The sequence below is a fragment of the Bufo bufo genome, chromosome 2 (genome assembly GCF_905171765.1).
Source record: "Bufo bufo chromosome 2, aBufBuf1.1, whole genome shotgun sequence".
NCBI classification, from domain to species: Eukaryota; Metazoa; Chordata; class Amphibia; order Anura; family Bufonidae; genus Bufo; species Bufo bufo.
Genome location: NC_053390.1, coordinates 307,116,683 through 307,144,506, shown reverse-complemented (window position 1 = coordinate 307,144,506; position 27,824 = coordinate 307,116,683). Strand labels below are relative to the sequence as shown.

Genomic DNA, 27,824 nt, shown 5'->3' with positions numbered 1-27,824 from the left:
GGACCAGTTTCACAGATACATACAAACTCTGCCTGCCCTGACCTAAACCTTTTTCTGACTTTGAGTTTTACCTAAACCTTTGATGCTTCACACTGGTGTCTGTGAACCCTGTGTGTCAGCTGCCAACTACTATTTCAGGAAGTAGCGGCCAGGTTGGTTCTCTGCGAAGTCCAGATGCCTTTATAGGGGTTTAAATGTGAATACCAGGGGATCGCCAAGACAGCGCCCTTAGGTTTAGCCCAAAGCCAAAGCGGATAGTTGGCACATTGGGTCCATTGGGTTACATAATAACTGCATTTTTATGATTTCTGCTATCTGTAAGTGAATTCAAGCATTCTTATTTACAGATAGAAAGACAATGCCTGATTAATTTGAGGTATAAGACACTTTTTAATGTTGCATTATGTGATCAAATACACCCTGCATTGTTCCAACTGTATTACTGGATAAACTAAGCTTGTAATAATATATGTATAGGTTAAAGGAGGAAATGGTGGGTTGAAGTGATATACAACATACTGTATACAGTAGAATCATTTTTAAACACTACCTGATAAAGGAGCCTCTGTGCCCTGAAAGATTGCTATTATAAAGTTATCACTCCTGTTTTTGACACAAAAGTATTTAATATCACAATAATATAAAAGATATGGGAGCATTTAAATACTGACAGCTTCTCTTTGTTTCTCGCAGTGCCTCCAGTCTCTGTCTCTCACAGACTCTCGATTGAAGTCTCGCACATGTATTGTTTTAAATGCTCTGGGGAGTAACACATCTCTTCAGGAATTGGATATCAGTGGTAATGGGATGTCTGACATTGGTGCCAAGATGCTAGGAAAAACCCTGCAGATAAATAGCACACTGCGGTGAGTACAGAGGAAGCTTTCTTGTATTACTGTTATACTATCTGGAATAATCTGTAGTGAAAGAAAAGACAAGATAAATGAAAATACAATGTTATGGTTGGCTTTATACATAAAAAGACCTTTCCCTTAGAACACTGTACAAGATATGTATTTCGCCCTATCCCTCAGACTAGTGGGTACCAATAATGACACTAGAAAAGTATCAGAAAACAAAGCCATTTTCTTTTTTTTATATGAAAAAGAGCTAATTATGTGCTTTGTAACTTGAACCTTAAAGAGTAACTTTTTACTATGAATCAATAGCACAAGCCTTGATAAGAAACGGTGTAATTTATCGGAAAAACGCTTCTTTCTCCACTAATCATTCTTTCCTGCTCCCTAGTCTCATGCGCTGACTGTAACTGTTTACTTACTATCAATTCAATGATAAATTCCATCTTTAGTGAGGCAGTGATGAGACAGATTATCCATCTTATTAATAGATCAGGTTATAGCTGAACAACCTAGAATATTATGGAGAGATCCCCTGTTGTGTCTACTGTGTACAGTAGCTACTCTCCATTCCCTCTGCCACTGAACTCACAATGAGAGATGGAGCCTAGAGAGGGAGAAAACTAGTAAAAATGCAGGATACAAGTCATATTGTGGTTTGCAATACTTATATTACTCATGTACACATAGGATGACTAATGCTGGGTTCATATATAGCATATACTTGTTGTGCAATTGTGGAATCCACAAAGAAAATTTGCAACACAGCGCAGTACAATGCACTTTAAGGCCACACTGTCACCATGCTCCATAAATGATGGTTTTTGAATTTACAGTAAATGTTCTTAAATTAAGTTTATACAGTCTTTTTTTTCCTCCTATGGGAGAACGTTCTTTTAAAACTCACTACTAGTTCTCTCATTGTCAAATCATGCATGCTTCTAAAAACGGAATATGCATAATTTGTCATCAGCCAGCACTCACATAACCATGTATATAAAGAGCTTCCCTATATTAGGCAGGGAAATGCCTATATTAGAACAGCATACGGAGGGGCGGATTGGGAACTTGAAGTGGACCTGAAAAAAAAAACTAATAAAAGGCCACATGTTGTAGACGGGTCCAGATTGATGGAAGGTGGGGCAACCCAAGTAAGCAGTGACAACAGAAGTAGGTGGAGCCAGCAATTCCATAATGCAGCACAATATACTGCCCCAGCAGAACCAAATACCACAGTGCAGCACAATATACCACCCCAGCAGAACCAAATACCACAGTGCAGCACAATATACCACCCCAGCAGAACAAAATACCACAGTGCAGCACAATATACCACCCCAGCAGAACAAAATACCACAGTGCAGCACAATATACTGCCCCAGCAGAACCAAATACCACAGTTCAGCACAATATACTGCCCCAGCAGAACCAAATACCACAGTGCAGCACAATATACCACCCCAGCAGAACCAAATACCACAGTGCAGCACAATATACCACCCCAGCAGAACAAAATACCACAGTGCAGCACAATATACCACCCCAGCAGAACCAAATACCACAGTGCAGCACAATATACCACCCCAGCAGAACCAAATACCACAGTGCAGCACAATATACCACCCCAGCAGAACCAAATACCACAGTGCAGCACAATATACCACCCCAGCAGAACCAAATACCACAGTGCAGCACGATATACCACCCCAGCAGAACCAAATATCACAGTGCAGCACAAAATACTGCCACCTTCGCCACAGCATTCAACTGTATCACTGCCCTGAGGATGGCGATACGGTTGAATTCAGGAGGGAACTTGCGGCTGCTGGCGGGTACTTAAGTACCTGATGCTCCTAGCATTTTTTTAATGCTAAGAACATCAGATAATTTTGTACGCAGCTGCCAGCCGTGATGGGGGCTCTGGTGGCCTTCAGGGCATTGGCCCATCTGGAATTTTCCCTGTAGGGTCTATTGCCAGTTGGTCCCGAACTTACGTTTCTGCTGGACATGTATACACAGTATATTGTTTGCTGTAACTGCCTTTCTTCCATTCCTTTGCTTTCAGGTCTGTTCTTTGGGACAGGAATGCTGTTTCCGCTTCTGGATTTATGGATGTAGCTCGAGCTCTTGAGAAGTGAGTTAACAGCAAATTATTGTCACCAACTTTTAGGCTTCTACGTTTCATCTGTGCATCACATAAAATAACTCTGATATCACACAGAAATAGAACCCTGCGCTTCATGTCCTTTCCTGTTGGTGACATTTGCCAGGCATACCAGAGACACCCTGAGAGAGCTGAAAGTGCCTGGAGGAAGGTAACATGGATACAATCTATGTAACTCATTTATTCAACAAGTGGTGCAATGCATTTCTTAGCAAATTATAGACTGCTGTTTAGGGCAATATATACAGTGGCGGAAATAATTATTTGACCCCTCACTGATTTTGTAAGTTTGTCCAATGACAAAGAAATGAAAAGTCTCAGAACAGTATCATTTCAATGGTAGGTTTATTGTAACAGTGGCAGATAGCACATCAAAAGGAAAATCGAAAAAATAACTTTAAATAAAAGATAGCAACTGATTTGCATTTCATTGAGTGAAATAAGTATTTGAACCCTCTAACAAAAAAAGACTTAATACTTGGTGGAAAAACCCTTGTTTGCAAGCACAGAGGTCAAACGTTTCTTGTAATTGATGACCAAGTTTGCGCACATTTTAGGAGGAATGTTGGTCCACTCCTCTTTGCAGATCATCTCTAAATCCCTAAGGTTTCGAGGCTGTCTCTGTGCAACTCTGAGCTTGAGCTCCCTCCATAGGTTTTCGATTGGATTAAGGTCCGGAGACTGACTAGGCCACTCCATGACCTTAATGTGCTTCTTCTTGAGCCACTCCTTTGTTGCCTTTGCTGTATGTTTTGGGTCATTGTCGTGCTGGAACACCCATCCACGACCCATTTTCAGTTTCCTGGCAGAGGGAAGGAGGTTGTCGCTCAGGATTTCACGATACATGGCTCCGTCCATTTTCCCGTTTATGCGAATAAGTTGTCCTGTGCCCTTAGCAGAAAAACACCCCCAAAGCAAAATGTTTCCACCCCCATGCTTGACGGTGGGGACGGTGTTTTGGGGGTCATAGGCAGCATTTTTCTTCCTCCAAACACAGCGAGTTGAGTTAATGCCAAAGAGCTCTATTTTGGTCTCATCAGACCACAGCACCTTCTCCCAGTCACTCTCTGAATCATTCAGGTGTTCATTGGCAAACTTCAGACGGGCCTGCACATGTGCCTTCCTGAGCAGGGGGACCTTGCGAGCCGTGCAGGATTTTAATCCATTGCGGTGTAATGTGTTTCCAATGGTTTTCTTGGTGACTGTGGTCCCTGCTAATTTGAGGTCATTAACTAACTCCTCCCGTGTAGTTCTAGGATGCTTTTTCACCTTTCTCAGAACCATTGACACCCCACGAGGTGAGATCTTGCGTGGAGCCCCAGAGCGAGGTCGATTGATGGTCATTTTGTGCTCCTTCCATTTTCGAACAATCGCACCAACAGTTGTCACCTTCTCTCCCAGCTTCTTGCTAATGGTTTTGTAGCCCATTCCAGCCTTGTGCAGGTCTACAATTTTGTCTCTGACATCCTTGGACAGCTCTTTGGTCTTTTCCATGTTGGAGAGTTTGGAGTCTGCTTGATTGATTGATTCTGTGGACAGGTGTCTTTTATACAGGTGACTAGTTAAGACAGGTGTCCTTAATGAGGGTGACTAATTGAGTAGAAGTGTCTAACCACTCTGTGGGAGCCAGAACTCTTAATGGTTGGTAGGGGTTCAAATACTTATTTCACTCAATGAAATGCAAATCAGTTGCTATCTTTTATTTAAAGTTATTTTTTCGATTTTCCTTTTGATGTGCTATCTGCCACTGTTACAATAAACCTACCATTGAAATGATACTGTTCTGAGACTTTTCATTTCTTTGTCATTGGACAAACTTACAAAATCAGTGAGGGGTCAAATAATTATTTCCGCCACTGTAAGTATGGAATGCAGAGTGCATAGAACAGAGTGGCACGGTCGCAGTGCAAGCCCACAGAATTGTGTATTATACTCTTCAGACCTCAGAGTCACATTTTAATATGATTAAAATGTGAGCATCATCAGCATTACCTAAAAGGGTTGCCATACCTTAGCAAATGGCATTTATCATGTAGACCAGTGGTCCCCAACCTTTTTTGCACCAAGGACCAGTTTCATGCAAGACAATTTTCCCAGGGACCAGATGGGAAGGGGGGAAAGGGGGCGGGGGTTATGGGGGGGCTTAGGGGGTGGGCGGGGCTGACTGATTCACGTGCATAACAAAACACAAGGTGCATATTAAAATATATAACACTATATAACGACTATATAAACTGACTAGGGTCTCTGCTGCGCCTGGTCTCTGCTGCACCTGGTCTCTGCTGCACCTGGTCTCTGCTGCACTGCACCGTATTTTTCGCCCTATAATACGCACCTAAGTTTTAGAGTAGAACAATAAGAAAAAATATTTTTCATTACACCTCAGGTCAGACCAGCAATCAGACCCCCAATGTTAATCAGACCTCAGATCAACCCCCCAACCTTTAGCCAGCCATCAGCCCCCTATGTCAGCCATCAGCCCCCTATGTCAGCCATCAGCCCCCTATGTCAGCCATCAGCCCCTTATGTCAGCCATCAGCCCCTTATGTCAGCCCCCCTCTTCATCCTGCTGTCGGCTGGCTGTGTATCGCGGCGCACAGTGTGAGGTCACAGAGCAACCTCACGCTGTGCGCAGCCCTGCACAGCCGATAGCCGAGGACCAGGAAGCGGTGAGTACAGATTCTTCACCGCTTCCTGGTCCTTCTGTACTAATGAAGCGCTTCCATAATGGAAGCGATTCATTAGTACCGCGTTAAAGATTGCCCTGACCGCCGCGGCCCGGCAAACAATCTTCCAGGGCCTGGTCCTGGGCCGCGGCCCGGCGGTTGGGGATCGCTGATGTAGAGAACGTTAATACAAGGCACTTACTAATATATTGTGATTGTCCATATTGCCTCCTTTGCTGGCTGGATTCATTTTTCCATCACATTATACAATGATCATTTCCAGGGGTTCAATCCAGCACCAGTGGCCGTGCTTGCACACTATAGGAAAAAGTGCCAGCCTCTCTGGTGGCCGAGAACGTGGGAGTGCGCATACTCCAGTGCTTTTTCCTATAGTGTACAAGCACTGCAACTGCTGCTGGATTGTGGGGTGATCATATTCCCTGGAAACGAGCAGGGTATAATGTGATGGAAAAATGAAGCCAGCAAAGGAGGCAATATGGACAATCACAATACATTAGTAAGTGCCTTGTGTTAACTTTGTCTATATGATAAATACTATTTGCTGAAGTGTGACAACCCCTTTAAGGGCCTTACATTTATGATTTTCTGCAATGAAAAATGTATTGGTGGGAGTCTGACTAATCGGACCACTGCCTATACCAATTACAAGGTACTCTGATTGCAGGAGAATGGTGGCCACATAAGCCACACATGTTATAATGGTTAAACCCTGGATGGGGTCAAAATTTGCATCTGAGGCCCTCATATATGGGTTAGGTTGACCGTCACTGATTGGCACTACTGATGTCAGGCTATAGGCTGTCATAACATTGTATATACCTGGTCAGTAAGCTGCAGACAAGCCATAAGCATCTGAAAATGCTCAAGGCGTTCATGCTTGCAGGTAAGCCAATAACTGGATGAAGGATCTGCTCGCAAAGGAAATCCCTAAGGGCTCATGCACAAAAACGTATTTTCTTTCCGTGTCCGTTCTGGATTTTTTTGCAGACCGTATACGGAACCATTCATTTCAATGGGTCTGCAAAAAAAACGAAGTTACTCCGTGTGCATTCCGTTTCCAAATGTCCGTATTTCCGTTCCGCAAAAAAATAGAACATGTCCTATCCTTATTACGGACAAGAATAGGACTGCTCTATTACGGGCCAGCTGTTCCGTTCCGCAAAATACGGAATGCACACGGACGTCTTCAGTGTTTTTTGCGGACTGCAAAATACATACGGTTGTGCATGAGCCCTAATACTGTGACAACCTCTAAATAGACACGCTTTAATTTTCTGTAGCGTATGTTTAAGTAGCTAGTATGTTACTGAACATAAATGATTTATGTGAGATTACGTGCGTATTATCAAAATGGAGCATGAAGCATCATAACTAGAGATGAGCGAATTTCATATTTTGAAATTCGTTCACACTTTGTGTGTTGGTAAAAGGTGAACTGCGTTATGTATTCTGTTACCATCATAATAGAAGTCTATGGGCTGCAAAACAGATCCGTCTTGTTTCCATTATGCAGTGGAGTCCTCTCCTGCATAACGGAAATGGGACGGATCCGTTTTGCAGCCCATAGACTTCTATTATGACAAAATCAATAACGGAATGTTTCTAAAGGCATTCCGTTATGCATTCCGTTATTGAATTGCATTATGGTCCGTGGTAACAGAATCCATAACGCAATTCACCTTTTACCAGTAAACCAAGCGAGAACGAATTTCATAAGTGGAAATTCTGACATCTCTAGTCATAACTATAGGGGTTACAAAGACTGCAGGGGTACCCATGCAGAATTATAAATGAAATGCAGATTTTGCATTGCGGTTCTGGTCTGGAAGGCATAATAAAGATACTTAAGTACATAATATAGATATTTTGGACACAATTTTAGTTCTTTACTAGATGCAGTGATTTGTATTTGACATACAGTATTTATAATAGAATATCATCATTGTATATATATATATATATAATACAATACAATGCTTGTTCTCACAGATACATAGCTGTCTCCTTCGAAACTCTCAGACATTGGCTGTCTCTGACCAAAGAGCCCTCCGGCTTCAACAGGGTGTGACGAGCAGTGCGGAACAGGTGCGGTATGCTCGCTTTCCGCTGCTTCGTCTGTGCCTACCCTTATATCTTCTTTGACAAGTCCTCCTATTCTCCTTCTTAAACCATTAGATGCTACAAACACTGTCCATGTTGATACAAGATCACATCAATGCTCTGCGCTCCTGTGACCTGGAAACTGTACAAGAAGACATCATATGTGCGAGACAGCTCCTCAGAGATGCCAAGAACTGTCGCGCTGTGAGTTTTACATGCCGTCTTATAGGCACATTGGAGAATTGGAAAATGTCATTGCATAGCAATAAAATGAAAAGACAAACTTTAGGGATTACATGTAGTCAAATGCAGAATATATTGTGTAACAGATATGTTCATCCAGGCCCCACCAACAAATAATTTTCAATGCCGTATGTATTGTACGTGTGATCTTTTTTTTTCTGGGGAAAGTTGCCCTTTAAGGAAATGTGTCATCAGAAAATGACCTGTTGTTTAATATATTTTTAAATAATTTTTAATTTTCCATGTCAATATCTATATTTAATCAAAAACAATAAAATCCTGCAGTTTTCGCACTGACCACTAAGCCAAATAATAAGCGCCACTTCTTGGCCTGTACAGATCACTTTACTGCAGTTATCTGCTTATCTATACACAGAGGTGATATCATTACAGGCAGGATTAGAATGACTGATAAGACAGGATCCACCATTCACAATAAGTGATTGTCAGAGCTTATCTATTCTTTCCTTGTACAATGACCTCGCACAGGTCACAGAGCATGCCCAGACAAATCTGCCATAGAAGTCAATGATATCCCCTCCTGACCATTGTGTCTATGGACCATGGGGCAGCCGTAAAGCAATTTTCTCAATGCCTTCTAAATGCTGTTAAAGAGGACCTTTCATTAGAATAAAAAATCTAAACTAAGCATACAGACATGGAGAGCGGCGCCCAGGGATCCCCCTGCACTTACTATTATCCCCCGGTATAGGCTCCAGTATCTTCATATGTTCGGCTCCATCCAGTTGAGCCTGCCGGCGTCTCCTTCTCCCAGGCTGTAGTGCTGGCCAATCGCAGCGCTCAGCTCATAGCCTGAGAGGTTTTTTTCTCTCTCAGGCTATGAGCTGAGCGCTGCGATTGGCCAGCGCTACAGCCTGGTAGAAGGAGACACCGGCAGGCTCCACCCAGTTGAGCCGAACATATGAAGATACCGGAGCCCATACCGGGAGAACGGATCAGCGCCCAGGGATAATAGTAAGTGCAGGGAGATCCTTGGGCGCCGCTCTCCATGTCTGTATGCTTAGTTTACATTTTTTATTCTAGTGAAAGGTCCTCTTTAATAACAACTCAGACAAGATGTCCGCCCTCATAATCATGTTCAGGAAATAGAATAAATAAATCTGTAACCAGAAAATAAAAACAGATTAGAAAAAAAAAGCGTGTCGCTATCTGGTTTTAACTGGCAGATAACATTTTTAGTGACACGTTTCCTTTAGGCCTCTTACACACGACCGTATGGCTATTTCAGTGTTTTGCGGTCCGTTTTTCACGGATCCGTTGTTCGGTTTTTTGTTTCTGTTGTGTTTCCATTTTTCCGTATGGCATATACAGTATACAGTAATTACATAGAACAAATTGGGCTGGGCATAACATTTTCGATAGATGGTTCAGCAAAAAACTGAACGGATACGGGAGACATACGAATGCATTTCCGTATGCATTCCATTTTTTTTGCGGACCCATTGACTTTAATGGAGCCACAGAACGTGATTTGCGGCCAAATATAGGACATGTTCTATCTTTGCGCGGAATGGAGATACGGAAACAAAATGCATACGGAGTACAACGGGAAAAAAAAATGGTTGTGTGAAAGAGGCCTTAAGATAATTAGAAAAAGGCAGATGGGTTTGTTTAATATCACAGATGCAGTAAATGTGACCTTTATAAAAAAAAGAAAATGCATAGTTTGCCTGTTTTATATGTGTTCTGCCTCTCCAATCTAAGCATTGAAAGTGTGATCTCTGTAACTTACAGTTCTGCTGAGATAGCGGTAACCATCAATCTTAGGTGAATTGGCTGACAGTGACTCGATCCAAACGACACCTTGTAGATCGTGAAGAAGTTTATTCCAAACTGTGCAGATCATACACCGATGAACAAATGGATAGGTCAAAAAATCATGCTGTGAGCAGCTAACAGAGCAAGTAGCTGAGATGAGGGGTGAAGCCAGAATGAAGAAGAGGGAAGGAGACAAGAGAGGGAGCAGAAGCTAGGGGAAGAGAGAAGGGACACACATGATGAAAAGGCAAACTATGCATGTGTAACATGATAATTTGTGCCAAAATGGCACCAATTTGTACCACTTTTTAGACAGATTGTAGGCACTGGCACATTAGTAAATCTGGGCTTCTGAGGTTTTTCTTCTTTTATGTCATTACCTCTTGTCAGCTGCAGAACCCATAGATTCATATTAAATTAATTTTTTATTTAAATTAATAGAAAACTCTATATGTTCCTTGTGTACCAGTCTCCACCATTTACTATAAGAAATACTGTAAGTCCTCGTGCTTCTAAGAGCTGATAGAAAAACACCTATAACAAGCAGGAGGCAGGAAGAGCTGTGTGAAGCTGCATCACATAGGAATACACTGCATTGTGTGTGCACTCTTGTGAGTTAGGCCTCATGCACACGACCGTTCAGTTTTTTTTCGGGTCCGCAAATTGCGGATCCGCAAAACACGTAAGCCGCCCGTGTGCCTTCCGCAATTTGCGGAACGGAACAGGCGGCCCATTGTAGAAATTAGGGGTGCACCGAAATTTCGGCAGCCGAAAATATCGGCCGAAAATGCACCTAATCCACTTCGGCCGATATTGTTACATATCGGCCGAAAATATGGGGTGTGGGATTTGTCACCCACCATCTGCGGGCGGGCGCCGGGCGGGCGGTTTACTTTGTCACTGCATCTTAATTTTACCTTACAATCGTGAGGCTCCAGTAACTAACAACTCTGCAGGCAGAGCGGAGGGCGGCGTAACGTCACTTACTCACGTGACGCGCCTGCTCCGCCTCCTTCATTCATAAAGTGGGCGGAGCAGGTGCGTCACGTGAGTAAGTGACGTTACGCCGCCCTCCGCTCTGCCTGCAGAGTTGTTAGTTACTGGAGCCTCACGATTGTAAGGTAAAATTAAGATGTAGTGAGTGATTAGTCTGCTGTGAGCAGCAGGGCCGGGGCTGTTATGGGTAGGGGGATCGGTCTATGGCACTGCTATGGGGAGGGGGGATCTGTGCACTGCTATGGGGAGGGGGGATCTGTGCACTGTTATGGGGAAAGGGATCTGTGCACTGTTATGGGGAAAGGGATCTGTGCACTGTTATGGGGAAAGGGATCTGTGCACTGTTATGGGGAAAGGGATCTGTGCACTGTTATGGGGAAAGGGATCTGTGCACTGTTATGCCCATAACAGTGCACATATCCCCCCCTCCATAACAGAGCCACCCACAGATCCCCCTCTCCATAACAGTGCCACCCACAGATCCCCCTCTCCATAACAGCGCCACCCACAGATCCCCCTCTCCATAACAGCGCCACCCACAGATCCCCCTCTCCATAACAGCGCCACCCACAGATCCCCCTCTCCATAGCGCCACCCACAGATCCCCCTTTCCATAGCGCCACCCACAGATCCCCCTCTCCATAACAGCGCCACCCACAGATCCCCCTCTCCATAACAGCGCCACCCACAGATCCCCCTCTCCATAACAGCGCCACCCACAGATCCCCCTCTCCATAGCGCCACCCACAGATCCCCCTCTCCATAACAGCGCCACCCACAGATCCCCCTCTCCATAACAGCGCCACCCACAGATCCCCCTCTCCATAACAGCGCCACCCACAGATCCCCCTCTCCATAACAGCGCCACCCACAGATGAATTTCATTCATGAAAAAGAATTATTAATAAAATCATTAAAAAAAAAGTATTTTAAAAGTATTTGGGCAAAAAGGCAGTTTCGGTTTCGGTTTCGGTTTTCGGTCAAGGGCATCCTGAATTTTCGGTTTCGGTTTCGGACCAGAATTTTCATTTCGGTGCACCCCTAGTAGAAATTCCTATTCTTGTCCACAAAACGGACAAGGATAGGACATGTTATATTTTTTTTTAGCGGGGCCACGGAATGGAGCAACAGATGCGGACAGCACACGGAGTGCTGTCCGCATCTTTTGCGGCCCCATTAAAGTGAATGGGTCTGCATCCGAGCCGCAAAAACTCTGGCTCGGATGCGGACCAGAACAACGATCGCGTGAATAAGGCCTTAGGGGACACAAGTTCTATGTCACTGACCTATCACTAGCTACCCTTAGATACGACTCAAAGCAGAGCAGTGCAGTGTGGTGGGAGCCTGCCCTTCCCTGACACCTCAGTTAACACAGCTTTACACAAGGCATACACAACAGCCACTACATTATTTATCCCACAATTATAGAGGTTGTGCAGTGATTTACTGTATATTGATGACCCTCTTTTTCTTCATGACTGTAGAATAGAAAGCTATGGGGCATACCCAGTTTAAGGGGGCATTCAGGCATCATATTGGAGAAAGATGTCTTCAGCTCCTGCTTGCCTCTATCATTTTTACACTTTAGTAAATATGACTACTTCAGCATAGATAATACATTTATGTAAAATGTTGAAAACCTATACAGCATTTACACTAACAGTCTTAACATTATAAAATACACCATTGTGTAAAACTTGACTTTACTAAAGGATTGTGCCAAGTTTCAAAGTTATCCCCTTTCCACAGGATGGAGGATAGCTATCTGATCAGTGGTGGTATGACTGCTGGGACCACCGCCGATCTGAGAACGGGAGTCTTGTTCCCCTGTCTGAATGGATTGGTAGGTCGAGCTTATGCACTGCTGCTCCATTCATTCTCTTCGGACTGCTGGAGATTGCTGAGCTCTATAGTCAGCTAGCCCTGGCAGTCCCATACAGAATGAATGGAGTGGCAGTGTGCATGCTCAATTTGCCACTGACTTGGCACAACCTCTTTAAAAAAAAAAAACACAGTTTAAAAAAAAATTCTGTCTAGGTTACTTTGCTTCACTCTCTAATTCGATTGAATTTGCTCTTCTTTCTTTCAGTTATTACCACGTCTCCTGGAAGCAGGCAGCTGGCTGTCTCCTTCAGGCCCTGCTCAGAGGCTCCTTGAGACAGTCTCGTATGAACTGTCTCGAGCAGTGGACAGGGAATTGCAGGTATTCAATTCAGTAAATAAAAATCTATGACTGTTAGGCCTCCTGCACACGAACGTGTGCGCCCCTTGGTCGTGCTGCGGCCAGCAAAATGCGGGCCGCAATGCACGAACATTGTCCGTGGGGTAGCCGCAGCGGATCCATTCACTTTAATAGGTCCGCGATCCGGCCGTTACGCAAAAAGATAGGACATGTTCTATCTTTTTGCGGAACGGAAGTACAGGACGAAACCCCACGGAAGCACTCCGTAGTGCTCCCGTAGGGTTCCGTTCCGTGCTTTCGTTCTGCACCATTCCGCATCTCCGGATTTGCAGACCCATTGAAGTGAATGGGTCCGCATGCGTGATGCAGAATGCACACGGTACGGTGCCCGTGTATTGCCGATCCGCAAATGCGGTACGCAATACGGCCATGGAGCGTGTGCAATAGGCCTTAGTCCCACAGTCAGTGTGCATTCAAAGTGATTTTGAGCCAAAACCAGGGGCAGGTCAAAAACACAGAACAGGTGCAGATCTTTCCCTTATCTTATGTCTGTGGAGTCTCCAGTTCTGGTTTTGGCTCACAGTCACTGATGGAAATCACTGACCAAATACTGACGTGTGAATGAGGCCTTATATTGGTGTGACATTCCCTTCTTTAAAACTTCTGTGCTATAGCTGTAGGGCAGGGGTCAGCAAACTTTGGCACTCCAGCTGTTGTGAAACTACAATTCCCAGAATGCTCCACTAATTTTTATGGGAGTTCTGAGAAGAGCAGAGCAATTATGCATGCTGGGAGTTGTAGTTTCACGACAGCTGGCGTGCCAGAGGTTGCCTACCCTTTCAGTAGGGTATTACTCACATTGTGAAGTTGAAAATCTGTTTGTGAAATATCAAGCAAATCTGATTTACAAAACTCTCAATATTCTCTTCCACATCGCCCATTCAATGGGACAATAAATTCAATAAGGCCACGCTCACATCACCGTTTAGTTTTCCGTTCTTCTGATCTGTCAGAAGAACAGAAAAAAAAAAATCTGTTGTGCTTATTTTGCATCTGTTTTTGCCATTTCTGCCTGAGATCTGTTATTATTGATGAGATAAAAAAAAGACCTGCGTGGAGGACTTCTCCCATCTAAAATAACGGATCTCTGATGGAACTGACAAAAACGGATGAAATATTAGCACAACGGATGCTCAAAATAGAAGATCAGTTTTTTTCTGTTCTTCTGACAGATTAGAAGAACAGAAAACTAAACGGTGATGTGAACCCGGCCTAACCATTATTGTAAACTTAGTATAGGCATAATGAATCTTTTTTGCCTTCTACATAGAACATTGCAGACACCATGTGGGAGGCTACTCAGGATCTCTTCCCGGGAGCGGCGCGGGATGCACAGCGTGGAGGAGCAATGCTCTGCAGGCTTCGAGAACAACATGGACTCAGCCCACCCCATATACGTGATATGCTTAGGCAGGTGGGGAATGAATTACATAATAAGCTGAGGTAAGTGGTTTATAGCAGTGGCTACAGGCTGGGAAGGCAGACATAAGTAAAAGCAAAACATGGTTCCAACTTTCTTGACAAATGCATGAATTAGTGGTCGGAATAAATATCAGGAATAAATACGTGGAGCGGGATAGGCACTGTGCATCATGAACTGAGCGTGAGTGATTTAACTAATAGTACATTATCATAAAAATGAAGTACCCCACGTTAAAAAGAAGACAAGAAGTGGAAGTGATTCCAATAATCGGGTAAGGGGAAATCTGTCAATATGCAGCACGCCAGACCTGCAGGGTATTGCGATGTGAGGTCACGGTTATGGGCAATCGAGGGTTGCTCACTGTATTGGAGAACCCTGGGCAGGCATGCGGCAGTGAATGAGAGGTAGACACAGTTCCTCTGGGGCACACTCTGTTTGTAGGGACCAGGCCTGATGGTGGATGAGGTGCCCTGGATGTTACAGGTATTTTGAGTGCCTGGGGCAAGGTCCCTGTTGGTTTCGTGACGCCAGTGCCTGTAACGGTGGCACACCGATTTATAGGAGGAATAACTGAGTACGCAGTGGATAAACCAAACGTTGCTTTACTTGGTGAACACAGTCCAACTTTGTACATACAGTTACAGGTGATTGTGATGATAATGCAGTCCCTTGAACAATACTTCACAAGCAGGTAGACTTTAAATAGTGGCAGGAATTAATCATGCAAGATACTTGGAGGGTGCAACAGTTAATGCTTTGCAGTGCAATGCTGCTCTATTCCCCTCAGCTATTCTAGCTGGCTGAATCCCAAGGCCCGGATGCCTAAATGCTGGCTTTAATCCTTGGTATATAAATCCTCTCTCCAGTATTGGCGCTTGCTGTACTTTATAGAACCTCTGCCCATCAGGGTACTTATCTGACTTGTATTATCCCTGCTTGGTTGGGAAGCTGCAGGTTTCTCCCAGGAGGTGCTGTCCTGCAACTGGGGTGTCTCTACTGAGCTAAGCCTAGCCTCAGGAGCTTCAGGTGGACGAAGTAACTCCTCTAGTCCCCTGGAATGAACTACCACTCCCCTGCCTGGGCCTTCCTATATATATCTAGGGCTCTCTGGCTCCCTCTAATGTCTGGGAGGCTAAACTGCACCCTAACTAGGCCTGACACCAGTCAAACACAGGGAAATGCATACACATAACATTAAATGTAATAAAGACACATTAACCCCTTTTGTGCAGTGCCCACCTTAACCTAGTGGGACACTACATACCACCACGCTATAACGTTGCCCGTCCTCGGCGCAACATGGAGGGGCCCTGCCCGGCTGGATACTGCAGCCTGAAAGACAAAATGAGAACCGGCATACATGGCAAATATCACAGCAACAATACAAACATTAAACTGAAGGAATGGTGAAAAGGGGCGTCGTTCTCTTCTCTCAGGATAATGGAAGGGAACAGGGGCGCTGACCTGGTGCAGCGTATCAATAAACCAGGATAGTCCATAAATGCAAATTGTCCATAATATAACAGTAGAACAATATAAAATGATGTAAAGTTCTTGGAGGCTCAAGGAACAAATATGAGTCCGTACCCAGGCTTGCAACAGAGTTAAACAGGGGTTTCCCGTGAGGGGCTACCTGGGCTCATGATGTAGTCCTCAAACCTCACAGGTGGGTGTCCCCTGGTAGAACGGGTAGACCTCCTTAGTGGCGGAGATTCTTCCTGCCTGGACTCAGGAAGGTCAAGGGAGCTCACTGCCTCTGGAACTTCTTCAGGAGCTCTTGGAGGTGAAGTCTCCTGAGACGGGAGACCAACAGGAACAGGAGCAGGAACCAACAAATTCAGCCAAGGCGTGAGGGCCCAGTGGAGCGGCTCTTTATCATGGATCAAGTTCTCCACAGCCTGCATAGGGTCCATAGGTGGAGCCGGCAACTCCTCCTCAGAAGGCTCAGGCTCCATCTCCTCCGCCGCTGGTTCTCCTTCGATACAGGGTTTGAGACGGTTCCTGTGAACGACTTGGGGACCTTTTCCTTCTCTGGAGACCTGGTAAATGTGGGCTGCAGCATTGGGTATGGCAGTAATAAGGTAGGGAATCCTTTCCCATTTGCTGTCCGACTTGCTGGTCCGGTGGTTGTTTCTCAACCATACCTTGTCTCCCAGAGCCAGGGGTCCCGCATGGGCAGTCTGGTCATAGTCCTTCTGCTGCCTCTCACGAACAATCTCCATCCGTTCTTGGACAATCTCCTTAGCATTGAGGAGACGCCTTTGATGCTCCACTACCCAATCGGTCCTGGGCAGTGGGTTGATTACATCCGGTACATGAACACCCAGGGAGTGGTCCGCAGGCAATCTCCCTTGTCGGCCAAACATCAAATAGAACGGGGTGTAACCGGTGGAACAATGGATGGTGTTGTTGTAAGTGTACATGAGCTGCGGCAACAGAGTAGGCCAATCACCCCTTGTCTCAGGGGGTACTGCTCTCAACATTTCAATGAGAGTCTTATTCATCTTTTCACAGAGTCCGTTACCTTGCGGATGATAGGCGGTGGTCTGGACTTTCTGGCAGTTGTGCAGCAGGCACATCTCATGGAACAGCTGTGACTCAAACGCAGACCCTTGATCGGTGAGGATCCTTTCCGGACAGCCGTAGGGCAGAAGGAAATGTTTCCAGAACGCCTCCTCTGTAGTCTTGGCTGTCAGGTCTTTCACAGGCACTGCTACGACAAACTTGGTGAAGTGGTCAATTATAGTCATGGCATATGTATATCCAGAGCGACTCGGCTCCAACTTCACATGATCAATCGCGACCAATTCTAGAGGAGCTGTACTTACAATAGGATGGAGAGGCGCCCTCTGGTCATGGCGTTCCGTCCGCCCCACAGCACAGGCAGTGCATTCTCGGCACCATTTCTCGATATCTTCTCTCATCCCAATCCAATAGAATCTCCTCCGTATAGTGGCCTCAGTTTTTTGCACCCCGAAGTGTCCGGACTGGTTGTGGTACATGTCCAGTACCAGGCTGGCATCCCGACGTGGCAGGAGAATCTGGTAGACTCTATCACAGGACACTGGATCCAGACTCCTTCTGAGCAACAGGCCTCTTTGAAGGAATAGTTGGTGGCGATGTCTCCACAGTCTTACTAGTTCTGGGTCTGCACTCTTCCTCCGGATTCTCTCAGGGATTTTCCCACTGGTAAGGAAGTCCAGCAGTTCACCCAGGACTCTACTTTCGGACTGGAGCTTAATCCATCTTTCTTGATCGCCTCCGGACTCAGGATCATCAGAGGAGGGAAGATCAGCAGCAGGGAGATTTTCAGTACGGATATTATCCTGCTGAGCGAACTTATTGTAGAACGCAGGCATCTCCACTTCTTCCCAGGCATCTTTTAGATCATCTGGGGCCTCTGTAGTGGGAAGCCGCGACAGGGCATCAGCATTATCATTGGAGCGGCCTGCCCGGTACTTCACAGTAAAGTCATAGTTGGCAAGGCGGGAGGCCCATCTTTGCTCCAGTGCCCCTAACTTGGCCGTGTTCAGATGCGCCAGGGGATTATTGTCCGTGAAGGCAACAAACGGTGTGGCAGCGAGATAGTCTTTGAACTTTTCAGTTACAGCCCACACTAAGGCAAGAAACTCCAGCTTGAAAGAACTGTAATTCTGATCATTCTTTTCAGCTCCCTTCAGGGATCTGCTGGCGTAGGCAATTACCCTTTCTTTGTTGTCTTGCACTTGAGCCAACACGGCCCCCAGGCCTCTTTTACTGGCATCCGTGTAGAGGAGGAACGGCTTCTGATAATCTGGGTAACCCAGAACAGGGGGTTCAGTCAACTTCTTCTTTAGGATTTGAAAGGCAATTTCCCGTTCTTGGTTCCATTCAACAGGAATAGGGGTTTTCGGGCTCTTTTTTGGATGCCCCCTCAACAGTTCCTGGATGGGATCCGCAATTTGTGCGAAGTGCGGGATGAAACGCCTGTAGTACCCTGCAAAACTGAGAAAGCTTCTCACCTCTTTCACGGTCGTTGGAGTAGGCCAGTTTCGGACAGCAGCCAGTTTATCAGGATCAGGCTGTATTCCATCGGCACTGACAACGTGCCCAAGGTATTTGACCGCTGGTTTCAGCAGGTGGCACTTGGATGGTTTGATCTTGAGGCCATATTTAGCAAGAACTTGAAACACCTCACCCAGGTGCTTTAAATGGTCCTCATACGTCTTGGAATATACAATGACGTCATCCAGATATAAGAGTACAGTCTCAAAATTCCTATGGCCTAAACAACGTTCCATCAGCCTCTGGAACGTTCCTGGAGCGTTACACAGTCCAAACGGCATATAATTGAATTCAAACAGGCCCATAGGGGTAGTGAAAGCAGTCTTTTCTCGATCTTCTGGGGCCATGGGTACTTGCCAGTACCCACTGGTTAAGTCCAAGGTAGAGAAATAGGCTGATGACCCCAGAGCAGTCAAGGACTCCTCAATGCGTGGCAATGGATATGCATCTTTGTGGGTGATTTGATTAATTTTCCTGTAATCCACGCAGAACCTTATGCTGCCATCTTTTTTTCGGACAAGAACTAGGGGCGCAGCCCAGGGACTATGGCTGTCCCGAATTATATTAGAGTCTTTCATCTCTTTTATCATTTCTTTCACAGACTGATAGGTAGTAGGTGCTATGGGTCTGTGCCTCTCCTTAATAGGAGGATGAGAGCCAGTGGGTATGGTGTGTTTGATTACACTGACCTCTCCGTAGTCCGTGGAGTGCTTGCTGAAAGCCTGGTGGTGCTCCTTCACCAGCTTCAGGACTCCCTCTATTTGCTCTTTTGGGGTGGATTCGTTCCCCACATGTAGTTCTCCCCACCAAGATGTTGTAGGGGTGCTGCTGCTCTGTGTGGTCTGGAACGCCTCCGTGGCAGGCAGACGAATCACATCCTGGAAAGACACTTGAAAAAGCTGAGCAACGGGGCAGTGTTTAAGGAGAGTAACGGGATGATCCCCAAAGTTAATTAAGCGGACAGGCACTTTACCTTGAGACACAGTCACCATGCTCTTGGCTGTCCGTACGAAGGGATGATTTTCAAAGGGAATAGGTTCCACTAGGGCTTGATAGTCCTGGCCCTGGATCCCTAACACCGCACGGCACCACAGGATGATCTGGGAATTTGGAGGCAGAATTACCGGCCGGTTATCCCGGATCCGGACAGTGCAAATTTCTCCTTTCTTGTTGGCAAACTTTTGTTGAGCACTCAGCACACTAATAGTCTTTTGTTTGAAATCTCTTTTTATTAATTCAACAAGCAAAGATCGTCACATAATGTAAGCATATTATAGCGTGTATCACATCACGTTCACATTTTGAAAGCATCAAAGGCAATGCCTAACAATACAAGCTAGGATGTGACCACCGCTAGTCTAGGGCTAAATGGCCCTTAAAGCGATCGATCTTACAGTGCAAATATACATAATATAACAACAGTTACATGTCAATAATGGGAGGGGGAAGAACAAGGCCCAAACATTGTGTCACTCCTAAGTATCAAGTATATCGCTCATTTCAGTAATGGATGCAAGACTGTTCATATTATCTAAAATAATATTATGGTATAAACATATATTGGGTATGTGTCATTACAAATTTCATTCTGATTCCCATTGCTGGGAGTTGAGGAGGTTTGATCTATATTTTAACCAAGGTTGCCATAGCTGCAAAAATCTATCTCTGCTGTGATATGTCCAACCTATCAATTCCTCCATTTGACTAATAGTCTTTTGGATAACTCTTCTGGAAGCAGGTGAGGCTGAAGATATAGTTTGATTTAATGCGTCAAGCACTTCAGAGTAACAATTTTTCAGAACGTTAGTCCCTAAGATCACAGGGTGTCCTCCTTTATCTCCTGCTTGTACCACAATCACGCCTTGCTGTGGCAGGGTGGCTTCTCCCACTTGAAGGGTAGGTTCCCAATACCCATGCAGTTTCACTGGCTTACCGTTGCTGGCAATGATATCTAGCCAGGACTCTGGTGGCTGGGTGAGAAGACTTGGATCCCAGAACTTGTCAAAGGCAGGCCGTTGAATGGTGGTGACCTGTGACCCAGTGTCCAAGAGGGCTTCAAAGGGTATCCCGTTGATGCATATATTAATTTTTGGACGGGATCCTACATACTTAGGCATCCAGCTTGGATCCTTTGGACCTACTGTTCTACCTCCCGAGGGGCGGTCCTCTGCCTCAGGGGTTGCCCGTTTAACTGCCAGCACATTGATTCAGTATGTCCATATTTCTTGCAGTGGTGGCAGACAGGCTGTTTTCTACTTCTGGGCCGGTACCTCGGTCGCCCATCAGGCTCTTTTGGGTATACGTCTCCATATGCCGGTGGGAGCCTTGGAGGAAGAGGACTTTCATCTTCTAGTAATAATGGTCTCTCCCATTCCTCTATCTTTTTGCACACCTTCTCTAGACTTAGAGTAAGGTGGTTCACTTGCTCCATGAGGGCTGCCACTACGTCTGTAACTGGAGCTTGGGTCGCCTGACTGACTCCTGCAGGTCCCACATTAACAGTCTTTGGTTGGCAAGCCTGGGGTTCATAGGAGGCTGCCGGCCCTGGAGCAGGGTTCTGGCCCAATATACTGATGGCCAATTCTTTAAAGTCCAGAAATGCACAGTGGGGGTGTTGAGCTGACAACATGCGTAGCTGGCCCTTTAAATGCTCATTACTTACGCCTGCAATGAATTGCTCTCTAAGAGTCCGGTCCTGGTCCTCAGCTTCTTTAGGATCCACTTGGACTACAGCTCTCAGTGTCTCTTGTAAGGACAGGGCAAAATCACGGAGCGACTCCCCAGGTTGCTGCTTTCTGCTGAAGAAACGCATTTTGCAGAACAGGAGTGGATCCGGAGCCCAGAAAGGAAAATGGCGTACACGCAGGGAACAAAGAAGAAAGTGTGCTATTATTATGATGGGGACGTTGGCAACTATTACTATGGGCAGGGACATCCCATGAAACCTCACAGAATCCGTATGACGCACAATCTGCTTTTGAACTATGGACTGTACCGGAAGATGGAAATCTATAGACCTCACAAAGCTAATGCGGAAGAGATGACAAAATATCACAGCGACGATTACATCAAATTTCTTCGCTCTATCAGGCCAGATAACATGTCAGAATACAGCAAGCAGATGCAGAGGTTTAATGTAGGGGAGGACTGTCCAGTGTTTGACGGGTTGTTTGAGTTTTGCCAGTTATCAGCTGGAGGCTCTGTAGCAAGTTCTGTGAAATTAAACAAGCAGCAAACAGACATTGCCGTAAACTGGGCAGGTGGACTACATCACGCTAAGAAGTCTGAGGCCTCAGGATTTTGTTATGTCAATGACATTGTCCTTGCCATTCTGGAACTATTAAAATATCATCAGCGGGTACTGTACATCGATATTGATATTCACCATGGTGATGGTGTGGAAGAAGCTTTTTATACCACTGACAGAGTCATGACTGTTTCTTTCCATAAGTATGGAGAGTATTTTCCAGGCACTGGGGACTTAAGGGACATTGGAGCAGGGAAGGGTAAATACTATGCAGTGAATTACCCACTTCGAGATGGGATTGATGATGAATCGTATGAAGCCATTTTCAAACCAGTCATGACTAAGGTTATGGAGATGTACCAGCCCAGCGCTGTGGTTCTACAGTGTGGTGCAGACTCCCTTTCTGGGGACAGACTTGGCTGCTTCAATCTAACCATTAAAGGACATGCTAAATGTGTGGAGTTTATGAAGACATTCAACCTTCCATTGTTGATGCTCGGTGGTGGTGGCTACACAATCAGGAATGTGGCCCGCTGCTGGACATATGAAACTGCTGTTGCGCTAGACACGGAGATATGTGTAATTCTATACTGCATTATCAGCTTCCATAAGTGCCTTAATTATTCATGTACTATAACTTTTTACATGTGACTGAATGCATTCATTTGTAACCTACTGTTGAAAAAGTTAATAAAAACTATTGTTCAAAAAAAAAAAGAAACGCATTTTAACTTCTGACACCGTTCTGGCCTCAAATGTGGTGCCCAAGCGATCAAAGATCTGTTCCAGGCTACTTTTCTCAGAGCGGGGCCACGACATGACTTCCCTGCGGGCGGCCCCTTCCAACTGAGCTAGGAGGATCTCCATTTGCTGTTCGGCATTTATGGGGTAAAGCCGGAACAAGGCCAGTATCTGTTCCCTAAAGTCCTTTAACTTATGGGCTTCCCCTGAATAACGTGGGAACCAGGGGGCCCCAAAATAGTACGGCATAGTTAGCGGCATCATGCTTGGCGGTGCCGCGGCGGCAGGGGCCCTAGGGTCGGCTGGGGATACTCCAGAAGGCACGACTGGGGCCACCTGTCCGATTTCCTCAGGTGTGGACATGGCGTTGCTAGGTGAGTATGGCCCTTTAAATGTAGCAGAGCGGACCGGAGCGGCAATGATAATAACTTTTTTTTTTTCACAGAAAAAGTCTTTTGTCGATAACGGGGCTCCCTCCGGTGCCCTGGCAGGGGTCGGGAACGTTCCGGTAAGGTAAATAGCAGAGCCGGCAACAGTTTTAAGTTGGTACTCACTCCGGTGGTGCTCGCTCCAAGTCTCGCGAGATGCGTGGCTACAGGCGTCGGACGTCCTGCGTACAGCGTCAGCAGGTGGGCGCGGACTCTCGTAGCTCCGGGACTCAGGTAGGCGGCACCTTTTTCTCCAGACAGGGCGGCGTTCTTCCTCCTCGCCGGCTGGGTGATGACTCCGCCTGGTTCTTTTCGCGCCAAACAGTTCACCGGGCGCACTTGTAATCCACCTCAGGTTTAAGTGGCAAAATGGCTGTCTATTCACTGACAGCAAGCGGTGGCTCAAACATGCAGCAAACAGTCTAGAAAACACTATCTTCACACCGCTAATGATGACAGTTCTTTGGCCCAGCAATTTAGAATAAAACAATAGGGCTTGGTCACTTTAAGGCAGTTTTTAGCACACAGTTTTATATCCGCAATGGCGCAGGAATGTTCCGTAAATCCTGTTCGTGACGCCAATTTATGCAGCACGCCAGACCTGCAGGGTATTGCGATGTGAGGTCACGGTTATGGGCAATCGAGGGTTGCTCACTGTATTGGAGAACCCTGGGCAGGCATGCGGCAGTGAATGAGAGGTAGACACAGTTCCTCTGGGGCACACTCTGTTTGTAGGGACCAGGCCTGATGGTGGATGAGGTGCCCTGGATGTTACAGGTATTTTGAGTGCCTGGGGCAAGGTCCCTGTTGGTTTCGTGACGCCAGTCCCTGTAACGGTGGCACACCGATTTATAGGAGGAATAACTGAGTACGCAGTGGATAAACCAAACGTTGCTTTACTTGGTGAACACAGTCCAACTTTGTACATACAGTTACAGGTGATTGTGATGATAATGCAGTCCCTTGAACAATACTTCACAAGCAGGTAGACTTTAAATAGTGGCAGGAATTAATCATGCAAGATACTTGGAGGGTGCAACAGTTAATGCTTTGCAGTGCAATGCTGCTCTATTCCCCTCAGCTATTCTAGCTGGCTGAATCCCAAGGCCCGGATGCCTAAATGCTGGCTTTAATCCTTGGTATATAAATTCTCTCTCCAGTATTGGCGCTTGCTGTACTTTATAGAACCTCTGCCCATCAGGGTACTTATCTGACTTGTATTATCCCTGCTTGGTTGGGAAGCTGCAGGTTTCTCCCAGGAGGTGCTGTCCTGCAACTGGGGTGTCTCTACTGAGCTAAGCCTAGCCTCAGGAGCTTCAGGTGGACGAAGTAACTCCTCTAGTCCCCTGGAATGAACTACCACTCCCCTGCCTGGGCCTTCCTATATATATCTAGGGCTCTCTGGCTCCCTCTAATGTCTGGGAGGCTAAACTGCACCCTAACTAGGCCTGACACCAGTTAAACACAGGGAAATGCATACACATAACATTAAATGTAATAAAGACACATTAACCCCTTTTGTGCAGTGCCCACCTTAACCTAGTGGGACACTACAAATAGTCATTACTACTGTCCCCCTTCTAACTTCAGCTCAGTACAGTAAATGATACAGTATACCAGCTCAGTACAGTAAATGATACAGTATACCAGCTCAGCACAGTAAATGATACAGTATACCAGCTCAGTACAGTAAATGATACAGTATACCAGCTCAGTATAGTAAATGATACAGTATACCAGCTCAGCTCAGTACAGTAAATGATACAGTATACCAGCTCAGCTCAGTACAGTAAATGATACAGTATACCAGCTCAGCTCAGTACAGTAAATGATACAGTATACCAGCTCAGTACAGTAAATGATACAGTATACCAGCTCAGCTCAGTACAGTAAATGATACAGTATACCAGCTCAGTACAGTAAATGATACAGTATACCAGCTCAGCACAGTAAATGATACAGTATACCAGCTCAGTACAGTAAATGATACAGTATACCAGCTCAGTACAGTAAATGATACAGTATACCAGCTCAGCTCAGTACAGTAAATGATACAGTATACCAGCTCAGTACAGTAAATGATACAGTATACCAACTCAGTACAGTAAATGATACAGTATACCAGCTCAGCTCAGTACAGTAAATGATACAGTATACCAGCTCAGCACAGTAAATGATACAGTATACCAGCTCAGTACAGTAAATGATACAGTATACCAGCTCAGTACAGTAAATGATACAGTATACCAGCTCAGCACAGTAAATGATACAGTATACCAGCTCAGCTCAGTACAGTAAAGGATACAGTATACCAGCTCAGTATAGTAAATGATACAGTATACCAGCTCAGTACAGTAAATGATACAGTATACCAGCTCAGCTCAGTACAGTAAATGATACAGTATACCAGCTCAGCACAGTAAATGATACAGTATACCAGCTCAGTACAGTAAATGATACAGTATACCAGCTCAGCACAGTACAGTAAATGATACAGTATACCAGCTCAGCTCAGCACAGTAAATGATACAGTATACCAGCTCAGTACAGTAAATGATACAGTATACCAGCTCAGCTCAGTACAGTAAGTGATACAGTATACCAGCTCAGCTCAGTACAGTAAATGATACAGTATACCAGCTCAGCTCAGTACAGTAAATGATACAGTATACCAGCTCAGTACAGTAAATGATACAGTATACCAGCTCAGCACAGTAAATGATACAGTATACCAGCTCAGTACAGTAAATGATACAGTATACCAGCTCAGCACAGTAAATGATACAGTATACCAGCTCAGTACAGTAAATGATACAGTATACCAGCTCAGCTCAGTACAGTAAATGATACAGTATACCAGCTCAGTACAGTAAATGATACAGTATACCAGCTCAGTACAGTAAATGATACAGTATACCAACTCAGTACAGTAAATGATACAGTATACCAGCTCAGTACAGTAAATGATACAGTATACCAGCTCAGCACAGTAAATGATACAGTATACCAGCTCAGTACAGTAAATGATACAGTATACCAGCTCAGCTCAGTACAGTAAATGATACAGTATACCAGCTCAGTACAGTAAATGATACAGTATACCAGCTCAGTACAGTAAATGATACAGTATACCAGCTCAGCTCAGTACAGTAAATGATACAGTATACCAGCTCAGCTCAGTACAGTAAATGATACAGTATACCAGCTCAGTACAGTAAATGATACAGTATACCAACTCAGCTCAGTACAGTAAAAGATACAGTATACCAGCTCAGTACAGTAAATGATACAGTATACCAGCTCAGTACAGTAAATGATACAGTATACCAGCTCAGCACAGTAAATGATACAGTATACCAGCTCAGTACAGTAAATGATACAGCATACCAGCTCAGCTCAGTACAGTAAATGATACAGTATACCAGCTCAGCACAGTAAATGATACAGTATACCAGCTCAGCTCAGTACAGTAAATGATACAGTATACCAGCTCAGATCAGTACAGTAAATGATACAGTATACCAGCTCAGCTCAGTACAGTAAATGATACAGTATACCAGCTCAGTACAGTAAATGATACAGTATACCAACTCAGCTCAGTACAGTAAATGATACAGTATACCAGCTCAGTACAGTAAATGATACAGTATACCAGCTCAGCTCAGTACAGTAAATGATACAGTATACCAGCTCAGCACAGTAAATGATACAGTATACCAGCTCAGCTCAGTACAGTAAATGATACAGTATACCAGCTCAGCTCAGTACAGTAAATGATACAGTATACCAGCTCAGCACAGTAAATGATACAGTATACCAGCTCAGTACAGTAAATGATACAGTATACCAGCTCAGCTCAGTACAGTAAATGATACAGTATACCAGCTCAGTACAGTAAATGATACAGTATACCAACTCAGTACAGTAAATGATACAGTATACCAGCTCAGTACAGTAAATGATACAGTATACCAGCTCAGTACAGTAAATGATACAGTATACCAGCTCAGCACAGTAAATGATACAGTATACCAGCTCAGTACAGTAAATGATACAGTATACCAGCTCAGCTCAGTACAGTAAATGATACAGTATACCAGCTCAGTACAGTAAATGATACAGTATACCAGCTCAGCTCAGTACAGTAAATGATACAGTATACCAGCTCAGCTCAGTACAGTAAATGATACAGTATACCAGCTCAGTACAGTAAATGATACAGTATACCAACTCAGCTCAGTACAGTAAAAGATACAGTATACCAGCTCAGTACAGTAAATGATACAGTATACCAGCTCAGTACAGTAAATGATACAGTATACCAGCTCAGCACAGTAAATGACACAGTATACCAGCTCAGTACAGTAAATGATACAGCATACCAGCTCAGCTCAGTACAGTAAATGATACAGTATACCAGCTCAGCACAGTAAATGATACAGTATACCAGCTCAGCTCAGTACAGTAAATGATACAGTATACCAGCTCAGATCAGTACAGTAAATGATACAGTATACCAGCTCAGCTCAGTACAGTAAATGATACAGTATACCAGCTCAGTACAGTAAATGATACAGTATACCAACTCAGCTCAGTACAGTAAATGATACAGTATACCAGCTCAGTACAGTAAATGATACAGTATACCAGCTCAGCTCAGTACAGTAAATGATACAGTATACCAGCTCAGCACAGTAAATGATACAGTATACCAGCTCAGTACAGTAAATGATACAGTATACCAGCTCAGCTCAGCACAGTAAATGATACAGTATACCAGCTCAGCTCAGTACAGTAAATGATACAGTATACCAGCTCAGCTCAGTACGGTAAATGATACAGTATACCAGCTCAGTACAGTAAATGATACAGT

General features: G+C 44.9%; 2 protein-coding genes across 2 annotated transcripts in view; both read left to right on the top strand.

Moving 5' to 3' along the window:
* Positions 1–27,824, top strand: part of CARMIL3 (capping protein regulator and myosin 1 linker 3) — a 145,062-nt gene that overhangs the window by 99,497 nt on the left and 17,741 nt on the right. Inside the window, 7 exon segments of the mRNA XM_040416884.1 lie at positions 694–866; positions 2,923–2,991; positions 3,079–3,172; positions 7,698–7,793; positions 7,884–8,012; positions 12,916–13,029; positions 14,339–14,511. Coding sequence (XP_040272818.1) covers positions 694–866; positions 2,923–2,991; positions 3,079–3,172; positions 7,698–7,793; positions 7,884–8,012; positions 12,916–13,029; positions 14,339–14,511 — 848 coding nt within the window.
* Positions 21,359–22,433, top strand: LOC120991905 (histone deacetylase 1-like). Its single transcript, XM_040420639.1, has one exon. The coding sequence runs from the start codon at positions 21,387–21,389 to the stop codon at positions 22,431–22,433; it is 1,047 nt and encodes a 348-aa protein (XP_040276573.1). The 5' UTR covers positions 21,359–21,386.

What these genes read in the sequence shown, in the direction of transcription:
- LOC120991905 (XM_040420639.1), top strand. Translation starts at nt 21,387, where the DNA reads ATGGCGTACACGCAGGGAACAAAGAAGAAAGTGTGCTATTATTATGAT.